This window comes from Propithecus coquereli, unplaced genomic scaffold (assembly GCF_000956105.1).
Source record: "Propithecus coquereli isolate 6110/MARCELLA unplaced genomic scaffold, Pcoq_1.0 Scaffold307, whole genome shotgun sequence".
Classification (NCBI taxonomy): Eukaryota; Metazoa; Chordata; class Mammalia; order Primates; family Indriidae; genus Propithecus; species Propithecus coquereli.
This window is the reverse complement of record NW_012148697.1, coordinates 2,957,411-2,969,729: the sequence shown is the minus strand read 5'-3', so window position 1 is coordinate 2,969,729 and position 12,319 is coordinate 2,957,411. Positions and strand designations below refer to the sequence as shown.

Genomic DNA, 12,319 nt, shown 5'->3' with positions numbered 1-12,319 from the left:
AAAAATTAACAATTGGATTGCTTTTCATTAACATTTAACTAATCTTCAAATAAATATGAACATTACATTTGTAACAAAGGCCAAACCTAAAACAATATGGTTGAAAAGAAATTGTCCTGATGTTAGCATAAATAACACTGTTGACAGAGTTTAGTTTCTATCAAATGTTTTGGGTATTTTCACAATTTAGACCAAAAGAAAACATTTTTTTTTCTTTAAAAGAGACCTCTGGGGGAAAATGCTGTCATGGAATAAATGTTCCCCATCACTGGACTGTTTGAGCAGAGGCTGGTTTACAGTGAGGGGGTCCTGAGAGAGGCTGCGTGACTGGGCGAGGGGGAGTCCCCCAATTTGAGGACACCTTTACTCTATTCCTGGTTGTTAATGACATTTCAGTTTTAACAGCCAATAACTACCCAAAATTGTTTTTCCCTTACTTCATAAAGAATAATCATAACATTTTAAAACATCATTGCTGAACTTTCAGAGTTAGGGTATGCCATAAAGTAACTATCAGTTTGCCCATATTCCTCCTAGACTGTCACCTCCTCAAGGGTGTTAATTTAGTACCTGATAAAATAAGTCACGATTATTGAATAAGCAAATGAAAAAGATTCACTTGATTTATGAAAAGGATAGATTTGTACACTTGATTGACAACGGGTGATTTTTTGATCAAGCTATGGGTTCCTAGACCCCAAATGAAATCATTGGCACAGAGCTTTGCCATGGACCAAGGAATCTCCATCTGGCTTGGTTATCCTGCTAAACCAATTCAGATTTGACTTTTTTTTTTTTTCAAATTTGACTTTACTTTCTTTGTAATTTCACTTATCTTCTAACAACTCCATCTCAAAAACACTAGAGAGAAAATCTATGACATATATAAGAGCTGGAGCAGCAGAAAGCTAAAGAAATAGTTTCACCTTTTTACTGTAGTTTCTATGGGGAATAAGATAAAGACTCCCTCAAGTGAAAGCCAATTCAACTTACTCTGAAATCGAAGTTTTAACTTTTCTTTCATAGTTCAGCAAGTGTATTAACATTTCAATTTCTTATATGCATTATGTAAGGGTTACTGTGCCTTTTGAAACTCTGTAAGGCAATAGTCATTTTTTTAAGTTAGAAAGATGCTGTGTAAACAAGTGCTGAAAATTTTCAAGATAGTCATACTGAAATTTTCAGTCTGTATACTTTTAAATACATTTTAAAGAATTACCAATCAATCGAAATTTCTATTAGTCATTATGATATTTCTCAACCCTTTTATTTCATACATTTTGTTTGCAATGTAAAAGATCTTATATTTGGTCCAAGCCTAAGTCATGCCAGTTTGAATCTCTCAAGGCCTAAGTAGAAAGATATTTCCTGAAAAGCACATATAAGACTGCTAGTGTATCTTCTCCAGCACCAAAAAGTCTGCCACTGTCAAAGCAGAATGCATTTTAAAGGCACAAAGTCAGCAGTCTAGCCATTTTCAGCCTCAGCAAAGAAACATTACAGTATAGAAGAATCAATTGTGCATTTAAGAAACAAAATACATTTAGAGTAATCCTAAAAAGTTCAAATTTCATTTGTTGATCCATACCATTATTTGAAAGAAGAAAAAAATGGAGTGTTATATTTAACTTTCCCTGATAGAGGTGTTTCCTTTCAAAACTTTCTTTTTTTAAATTTACTTTTGGTCTTCCATACCCGCACCCCCACCACCTTCAAGCTTTTTCTAGTAGTTTTTACATATATTAACTTTTATTGTGGTTTTTGGTACCTTCACAACTTGTCTGAAATAAATTCACATCATATTTTATATAATAACTCTGTAAACTGTTAGTCTATTTTTAAGTCTTTACATAAAGAACATTACTTTCTCATAGTTAATAATATTTTTCTTATAAAGCAAAGGCCTTCTGCAGCAGTGTTAAAGTAGTAGTTTCTTTTCAGGTGCCTTTATTTTCTATAGCATTTAGAAAAGAAAAAGGAGACTGAAAAAAGCAGACAGTTTTGCTTTTGGGTTCCACAGTCTCCCCCAATTTCTCTACAGAGCATTTGTGTCATATTCTGCACTGCTGGTTACCCTGACAGACCAAAAATGAGCCAAAGGGAAATCACAACCACACAAGACAAAGATATGAAGAAAAAGCCCACTGGTCCAGAGACCATGATCTTGCTCAAGTAGAAAAGATGCCCTCACTCATAAAAGATAAAGAAATTATAATAGATCCACACACTTGAGGATTATGTTTCTAGCATAAGATTTGGCAGTTAGTTGATTTACCAAAGTGGGGGCAGCTAATTCATGCTCTTCTTTGCAAGCTGCTTCATTTGATTTGAAGATACAGGAGAAGCACTGACAACAAATTTTGTGCTTTGACTTCTTCTCAGACAAGCTAGTGGAATTTCAAATATTCCTACAGGGAATGCCAGGTAAGACCTTGATACAGTAAACCAAGATCTACCTAACTTCAGAAACAAAGTATAAAGAGTCCCTAAATGAGTGTACCTTTTGGCAGAAAATAAGAATATCTGAGTCCCCTTAGAATCCCATGAAAGGCATCACATTTAGGGCCTCCAAGAAGACTATTATTTTCTAGATCTTTAAAAATAAAGTACCTAGCACTTGCTTTAATATGCTGAAAAAATTGCAAGTGGCCAAATTACTATCTTCATGTTTTTCAGTAGTACAATTCCATTAGAGATAGTGGGACCTTTCCCGGCTGTCTTGTTCCATTTAATGTCCTTGCTCTTAGTGGATACATTATACTAGAAATACCTGGCAGTTTCTGAACCTTTCTGTTAGTAGTTAATACTTTGTTTTGACATGCTTTTCTTTGCCCAAAATTATGAACTGACCTTTAAGGAAAGACTATATACAGATGGCTGAGTTCAAAAGGCTCAATGTTCTAATTCATTTTGTTTCTAAAATGGAAGAGTTACTGATTTGGGTGCAATATGAAGCTGGTAAGGAAGTGATTCCTGTTTGCTGTTTGCTGAGGTCATTCACCCTTGACTTAAAGTAGTGATATCTGCTCTTGTAAAACTCTCATTTTGCATGTATCACTTTCTCTTTGAAATTTACTTTTTTGCATTTACTGCTTTGTAAATTTCTGTTTTCAGTTTATAACTGGGACTGGTCTTTACATCAGTTAAAGACCTCAGCACTTTTGATATTTAGGGCAGAATAATTCCGGGGGGGGGAGGGGAGTGCTTTCCTGTGTAGTCTATTTAGCAGCATCCCTGGCCTCTACCCATTAGATGCCAGTAGTATCCTCCCAGTTGTGACAACCAAAAACATTTCCAGGTATTGCCAAATGCCAAGTGAAATTATCCTTGCTCCACTGTTAAAAACCACTGTTTTACATGATATCTGTTTTTCTGAGGTGTTTTAGTATTCTGTGATCCCAAGTACAAGGGTTTCATCTCATGACACTCACTGGCTTTAACACATAGATACTCCTGGCTGAACTCTTAGTTCCTAAGGAATATTAATTATGGGGAATTAGGAGCTAAAAATAGGAAGAAAGTATCCATGATTTTGATTATTTCTCCATTCCTTCAATTTTGGGACTTTCCCCCCTCATAGTTTAAAATATACAAAAAAAAATTAGTTTTTTTTCCATTATTTCTGTTGACTAGCAAATGTGGTCTCCTCTACTGCTCACACATTTAATGAGAAGACTATCCTTTAATCTTTTACTTGAATTTGCTCATTGACTTTAAAATAAAATAGTATTTTTTTAAGCAGAAAGCTATCCCTCAAGGTTTATAGATTCCAGTAACATGGATCTATTATAGTGTTTGCTTATTATACTGGTTAGGATTAACAAACATACCTCTTAGAGATTCATTCTATCAAGATTCCTACTGAGCAAAAAGCTTGGTAGACAGAGGTTAGGATCTAAAGAATACAGATATAAGAAGGAACCTATATTCTTTAAGTTGAGTACCTACCCTAAACTCAAGTTTAGGGCTCAATCCCACAAATGAGGATCTATTTTAAATACTAGCACTAAAAACTACAAATTATACATCATTTTCTTCTTATTTTCCAGGTCTCCCCATCACCACCAATATGTCAGTGATACAGGGAAAGATTCTACAATCTTTAGGTATTCCAAATGATTTGTTTGTACTAAAAAGACTATGTACTAAAGTGCTTTATCTCTCTGAACCACATCAGTACATTATAAAAATTAAAAAAAAAAAGTTTCAAGTTCTTGTAAGGGAAAAAAAGATTAAATATAAAAAATTTAGGTTACTATTATTATTAAACAAATTTAACCAAGCATCAAGAGAAATACTTTCCCTCTTGTCTTTTTTTTCTCCCCCATCTCTCTTTTTTTATAAAAAAGAAAAGTGCAGTCAGAGAGAAGGTGAATGAATAGATGGGAACTGGGTAGAGGCACAGGAGAGGTTACTGGCTGCTAGTGATAATGCACAAACACGTGCCTTAAGAGTTCATCAGCGGAAGGTCTCAGTTTGGCCTCTACGAAAATCCGTTTGAGGAAATCTCGAGTATAGTCTGAGACATGAGGTGGCAGCTTTGGGTTTGTTGGCTGAGTGGCGATTTTAAAGATGGCAGCCATTGCTTCAAACTCGGCCCAAGGTGGCTTTTCAGTTAGCATTTCTACCACAGTACACGCTACGCTCCTAAAAAGAAGTACAACACAAACAATATCACCATAAAAGAAAGCTAGTTAGCTAGAAAATGAGAAACAGGAGTGTTTAAATATGACTTGATTTCAAGTTTAAAGTTTCATTGAAAAGTTGTAATTACATAAAACTGTAATTAAAATATAAAAATCAATGAAAATAAACCATAATTTAATGACTGTCACTTAAATGGTTAGGCAAAGAACATTATTCATTTTATTACTTATGTTTTACATAATTATTCATTTTATTGTTTTTGTTTTGTAACCGGACATTAAAAATAATTTTTGTCTTTATCTTACAAAGAATATAAGCAATAGAAATTTTTGCCATCAGGTATCTAAAATGAATGTCTATTAAAATCTTTTCTAAGTGGGAAGTAGATAATGGCCATTTTATGTTCTAACTTAAAATTATTAAGCAATTAAAGATTAACTGAATTATAAAGCACTGACAAAGATTACTTTTAAAGTTCTTTAGGGAAGTAAGATAGCTTTTTAATGCTATGGTTTGCTTAGGACCTAGAGAATGGAAGATAGGTTTGAGGACTCTAAATATTTACTCAATTATAAGTCTCAATGAGGCATAATTAAAATGGTGTTAATTCCTGCAGTTCTTACATCCTATTTTAGAAGTACAAAAGACAATTTAAATCTGGCTTGGTAATTTCAATCCTGGATGGAAATACATAAGAAGGCAGGTAGTCTTCGGGCAAACCTAACATCAAAACTTACCAGATATCTGCTTTTCTGCCATATCCTTCTCCACTGATCACTTCAGGGCTCATCCAGTATGGTGTGCCTGTGACGGACTTCATTCCTGTCCCCGACAGACAGATGGTCTGAAGTCGTTTGCTGGCCCCAAAATCTCCCAGTTTGACATTTCCTGTTGAATCTCGCAGGATATTGGCACCTAAAAACGATAGCCTAATTTCATTAATTTTATTGGCACTCTGGAATATAGTATAAAAGAACAGCAGCAGAGAATGACTTAGTAGACTCTTCAATCTATCCCCTAAATTAGGCTGCTTTTCATCCTCCAAGCAGTACCTGGCATAACATCAGTCTCACAGTGGGTGCTCATAAGGATATGCCACATGAACACTGAACTTTTAGTCAGCTGTGTTTGCTTCACATCCTAAGAAGGTTCTGCCACTGAAAAGGACTGGTACAGGTTGGAGGTGAGGGTGAACAAGAGGAGAAAGAGGGAAAGGGCTAAGAACAAAGCTCAGTGAAGCACTAAGAAAGCAAGAGCAGGCTCTTGGCCCCCAGTTCTCTGTCAAAGCAAGAAGCCCATGGCTGAAGCTGGCTTCTCAGGGGCTTCCTGGGGGACCTTCACAATCAGAAACGTCCAGCATTCCCCCCACCGTCACTTAAATATTAGTTACCTTATATTTTAAAGTTTTTGTTAATATTGTTTTGCTTTATATTAATTTTACTTCTCAATTTCTAGTATTTTAAATGTCTTATAAGCAAATTTTGAGCTTATCATCTGTTTTAAAATTTTTTACTTTTAAAATAAACTTTTAAATATAGACAGCTTCAGATTTATAGAATAATTGCAAAGACAGTACAGAGAGTTCCCACATACTCCCACACCCAGTCTCCACATTATTAAGATCTTAAAATAGTACGGTACATTTGTCACAGTCAGTGAACCAACATTAATCCATCATCATTAACTAAGGTCCATACTTTATGCAGATTTCCTCAGTTTTTCCCTAATGTCCCTTTTCTATTCCATGATCCCACACTGCATTTAGTCATCATGTCTCCTTAGGATCCTCTTAGGTATGACACTTTCTCAGACTTTCCTTGTTTTTAATGACTTTGACATTTCTGAGGAGTACTGGGGTTGGGATTTTATAGAATATCCCTCAATTAGGATTTGTCTCATGTTTTTTTCATGATCAGACTGGGGTTGTAAGTTTTGGGGAGGAAGGCCAGAAGTGCCATTCTCATCACCTGATATTAAGGGCACAGACTGTCAACATCACTGTTGATGTTACTCTGATCACCTGGCTTGAGGTAGTGTTCATCAGGTTTTCACTGTAAAGTCAGTCTCCCGCCTTGGCCCCGCTTCCCATACTGTATTCTCTGGAAGAAATTCACCACGCACACCCCACAATTAAGGAGTATAGAGTTACGCTCCAGGCTGAGTAGATACGTAAATTACTTGAAATTATTCTGTAGGAGAGATTTGGGTCCCTCTTCCCCTTTAGTTATTAAATCATTCATTTATATCACTACAGACCCATGTTTATTTTACACTTTGGGTTATAATCCAGTACTCTTTATTTTGCTATTCAAACTGTATCCGCTTTGGCCATGAGGAGCTCTCTCCACTGGCTCCTAAGTCCCTTTGCCATACCCCATCATTGTGTTGTTTTTGCTTTTTGGGGTGTTTCTGAACACTTTCTTACTTTCTGGCACCAGAAGACACTCCAGGCTCATCTTGTATGTTTTCTGCACCAGTCCCGGAATCAGCTATTTCCCTTTTAGTGGAGAAGGGTATCAAAAACCAAGATCCAAGATCTGCGCACCAGGCTCATTTGGTTTTTATTCTCTATTTTCCCCTGTCTTTTTGGGAGCATTGTAAGTCTAGTTTCTGCCTTTTATAAATTATTTCTCTTCTCATTTTTAACTTTTCCTATAAACTATCTATTCTAAAATAAGCCAATAATTTTATTACCTAATTTTAATTTTTAAATTTTACTTCAATTCTTATTTTTAAGTCCTCCATAACCTAACCATATTTTACATTAAAAAAGATTCTTTCCTTCTCTGTTAGTATCTCTAATAAAAAATATATACATATTTTTTGTCCTCTTACCATTTTTTAAAAAAATGATCTCTAAGAACAGTGAAGAAAATCTACATTATAGACTAGAGAGAACATAGACTCTCCACCCCTATCATGAGCTTTTGTACTTGTCTTTCTGTTTTCCCAGAAAATTCCCGAGCCTAGTCAATGATGTTTCTCTAAAGCTTCTATCCAGGCGCAAGTCCAGGACCCATTCTCTGCACACCTTAAGCCTAAATTTGCCACAGTACTAGTGATTCTCTAAAATAGCACTGCTTATTTAACATCTCTACTGTCTAACACTTACAGGAGGACTGTCAAAAAAGCCATTGTCTCTAAAATATTTAACCAGTGGAAGGACAACAAACAAGCCAGTTTTTACTCATAACAGAGATACGAGCAGGGAAGAACAATCCCAGGAGGTCACGGATAGGGAGAGAGGAATCACCAGTGCTGAACCAATGCTGGAGGCTTGATCAGATTCAGGTTCCATTTTGGGGGGTTGACGTGTAGAACAGAACTGATTTTAGTGATGTCAGCAGCTATTAATGTTTAGTGCCTTTATCTATTAGTTCATTATTCCTTCTTCACGTGTTAGCTAAAATACTTCTATAAAGATAATTTTCTTTTCATCCACTATTTGGTCTTCTGTGGTATAGTTTGTTTAAAAAAAAAAAAAGTCAGAATAAAGAAACTAGCTTTTGAAATGAGCTGGGTCCCCAGCAATAATGATCTATTCATTTTCATCTTAAGTTTCATTAAACTCATGGGTTTAAATTTAAAACCAATCAACTATCTTCCCTTTCTCTTACCATTTAAAAGTTGCTCATAAAAATTTGGGAAATACAGAAACAGTCAAAGTCTGCACAAGAAAACAATTATCACTCATCCTGTCATTTGGTGATGAGCACTGTTAATCATATGGAAACTTTCCTTCCAGGTCGTACCTCATTTTTACAAACTTGAGATTATATTGCACATCCAATTTTTTATCTTACGTTTTTCCCTTATCAATATATTTGCCCTATAATGTTTTAAGATCAGCTTGCTTCCACCCTCCCCATTCGACCAGGATGGTTCATCACTCTTTCTGGCAAGGTTAGAAGATCCAAAAAGGGGGTAGCTCCCTCAGCTCCACTGCCTTGCCTCATTTTTGTGGCTAAGGAGAAGCTGGCTTAAACAGAGATTATTCCTAATAGAATAATTTCTCTAGGAGGTTCTTTTTTTGAGACAGAGTCTCACTCTGTTGCCCTGGCTAGAGTGAGTGCCGTAGCGTCAGCCTAGCTCACAGCAACCTCACATTTCTGGGCTCAAGCGATCCTTCTGCCTCAGCCTCCCGAGTAGCTGGGACTACACGCATGTGCCACCATGCCCGGCTAATTTTTTCTATATATTTTTAGTTGTCCAGATAATTTCTATTTTTTTTTTTTGGTAGAGACGGGGTCTCGTTCTTGCTCAGGCTGGTCTCGAACTCCTGAGCTCAAACGGTCCACCCGCCTCAGCCTCCCAAAGTGCCAGGATTATAGGCGTGAGCCTCCACGCCCGGCCTCTAGGAGGTTCTTTAAGCTATCGGGTTTTGTACTTAACAACTGAGGTCTGCCTAAGGTAGGCAGATCATGAACCATGTTCCCATCCTTTCGGACTCCCCATTCTAGTATATGTGATATGGCTCAGGCATTCTGCAGATTCTACTCTGTCACCGGGAACTGGTTAGGAATGTTCTCCTTAGCCTGAATAAGGCCTCAGTCAGGATGTGCCACACCACAGGAATGAAGCAAAAGCCTGGGAGCTCACAGGCGCCCACAGCAAGACTCTATGAATAATATGTTCATACACACACTCTCTCTCTCTCACAGTTATATGTTGCTAAATGACTGGGATATGTTCTGAAAAATGCGTCATCGGGTGTCTATGACAGACATCATACAGGGCACTAACCGCCTATACATCTAGGCTATATGGCATACTCATCGTTGCATAGGTGGTCCACCACTGACTAAAATGTCGTTATGTATCACATGACTGTATATCTATCTATTCTTTTTCTTGATTGATTGACAGAGTGGTTTTTAAACTTGGAGTCACAACTCAGTTTTTTACAGACTCAAGCCCCCAGGTACGCTTTACAGTAAGCATACAGTGTTAGGCACTCTCAAATTTCACTCCTCCCCACCACTCGCTTTGCTGTCATTTCTTGCATTCACTTACATACTTGATCCCTGAAAACAGATGCATTTTTGAGTTTTAAAAAGTGAGTTTAACTGAGTTGGAGTTCATCAAAGCTCAGTTTTGGGCCTTTGCTTCCCTCCTTTTTATTCTTTCCCTAGGTAATGAAATCCATTCCCATGAATTTACGTAAGACCTCAAAATAAAGTACGTGGTCACTGTAGCTAACTTTTGAATGCTTTCTAAGTATCAGGAAGTGTTTTAAGCATATTACATGCATTAACTCATTTAATTCTTACGAGAATCCTATGAGCTGGATACTGTTATCTCCCTATTCAAGAATGAGGAACTGAGGCACAGAGAGATTAAGTAACTTGTCAAGGCCACGCAGTTCACAACCAATAAGGCCTGAATTTGAATCAGACCATCCAGTAGCAGAGCCCCTACTCTTAACTAGTCTATTCTAATGCCCATGCAATATGTATGAAAACATGGGCTTACATGTATGATCTCTTAAACTTTATTGATTCTGTGAAGCCCCACAGTGGAGCTATCCATTTGTGGAGACCTGAACATCAGAACTGGTCTCATGGAACATTGACAGAGTCCATGAGAAAGCAAGAGAACTGTTTCCCTGTGCTATTTTAAAGGTAGATGTATTAATTTACATGTTAAATATTTTAACCATATCATTTGTTTCATTGACATTCACAAAGAACTGTGTACTTAAAACAAAAAATACCTCATTACTTACCTTTGATGTCTCTATGGACAATCATATTACTGTGCAAATAATGGACACCCTCCAAAATCTGACGGGTGTATTTTCTAGTCACATTCTCAGTAAGAGCTCCATATGCTTTTAATTGGTCCTTAATTGAACCCTAAGATAAAAGAGAACAACAAAAGAACTTGTTTTATGGTTTGAAATGAAAACCACTATTAAAGCTTTATTTTTGAGAGTCTTCATCATGACTAGGAGGTTATATAGTTGGAGAAGGCAGGGATTCTCAGTAAAATCATACTATGCCATGCAATTAAACATAAAAGTCACCTGTATTTCCTAAACTGTATTTCCAAGAACTGTGGAAGAGTATGGATTACAGCTGAAGGAAGCCTTTAAAAACTATGTTTTGACTGATATTCTTGTTTATATTACTATGTTGGTTCTAACTATCTCATATCCTATTCTTTGCAATCCTGTTTTTAAAAATTCTTCAGTACTTTTATCTGGCTTTTTTTGCCCTGAATATATTTTTGTTTTTCCTACTCGCTCATATAAGCATGTCATATTTGAATTTTATTTTGTTCTTATTCTGTTTTGAAATAGTGTTTTATTGACATCTGATTTCTCAAGAGAAAAAATGAGTATGATTAGACAATTAGAACACATGAGATTTTTAAGTTTTTCCTTTATATACTCAACACTCTAGTTCAAAACATGAGAAAATAAAGAGGAATTTCAAATTTTCTTAAGTGTTTTTTAGGGCAGGATGAGGTGCCATTTCTGAGGATTCTGAATCAGTCTGAGGTGAGGCACAGGCACTTCAATTCTGAAAAAGCTTCCCTAATGATTCCAATGTGCAAATTCATTAATAATCACCCACTTTAAAAGACAGAAATAAAATGCTTCCTGAGGGACAAATAATTTTTTCAACAAGAAAATATATCCGAATGTTTTTGCCTTTCCTTGAATTTTGGTAAACTATGTACTCTTGTCATATGAACGCAGATCCTAGGATTTTACAGATTTAACCATTTGTCATCTCTGCTATTCATAAGCCATCCCTGGAGGGAGAGCAGTTTGCAATTCTATAGACCCAAACTTGCAAACACACACGTGGAAAGCCTTAGGCATCAAGTGTGCCCAGCAACCACTCACAACCATAATTCAGCATGGCCTTTTGTTCACAGTCTCCTTACCGTGTCTCTACTTGCAGTAATACACAGAATAACCCTGCTAGAACTGAACTTTCCAAGTGAAAGGCCAAAAAAATACTTGTAGGCTGCAAATGGAGGATGGAGTTACGGATCCTCTGGGCAGCTGTGTCAGTGGCCTATGGCTGCTAATAGCTCCCTCAGTGTAGTCAGTTTACCTGTGTGTACTATAAAAATGTTAACTTCTTCACTGCAAACAACTGAAACAAGTTGAGAAGCACTGTCAGCTAAAAATGGGGTGTGTGGGGGGGTGTGGAGAGGGATAGAGAGAGAAAGAGAGGAAGAGAGAAAGGCAGAGAGAAAGAATAACAGAGAAGCCAGTCCAGGCACTGAAAATAAAAGAAAGTTACGGTTCCAAGTCTGAAAGTAGTTCTAGATAAACTAAGGAATGGAATGCTAAATTTGGGAAAATTGAAAAATGAAATAACAATTTTGACAGGGCTTGAGTCTAGTGCACAAAGGGGCCCATCCCACTAAATTTAAGGAGAGAAATTACATAGTATCATTCATAAACTGGGGATTCAGCAAAGTCTAGAAACATATGTATGTCCAGCAACTGCCATGGGCTCACCGTATGTTGTATAATTCATTTAGATTTTCAGTGAGCTATTATTAATTTAATAACATACTTTTCAAATTCAAGGAATGACAACCCAAGCTTTGGAGGAGATAACTGTCCTTATAAACCAAGTGTAGCTAATGAGAAACATAATCTGCCACCTATTCCTGAATAGTTCTGATTTAGTCTTTTTTTTTTTTTTTT

General features: G+C 36.5%; 1 protein-coding gene across 1 annotated transcript in view; it reads right to left on the bottom strand.

The window, feature by feature from the left end:
• Positions 1-1,918: 1,918 nt before the first annotated feature.
• The window catches only part of MAP3K2 (mitogen-activated protein kinase kinase kinase 2), a 38,511-nt gene continuing 28,110 nt past the window's right edge, over positions 1,919-12,319 (bottom strand). The window contains exons 14-16 of the mRNA XM_012649952.1: positions 10,373-10,502; positions 5,385-5,562; positions 1,919-4,647 (exon numbers count right to left, since the gene is read on the bottom strand). Coding sequence (XP_012505406.1) covers positions 4,422-4,647; positions 5,385-5,562; positions 10,373-10,502 — 534 coding nt within the window. The 3' untranslated portion in view covers positions 1,919-4,421. The remainder of the gene's footprint in view (positions 4,648-5,384; positions 5,563-10,372; positions 10,503-12,319) is intronic.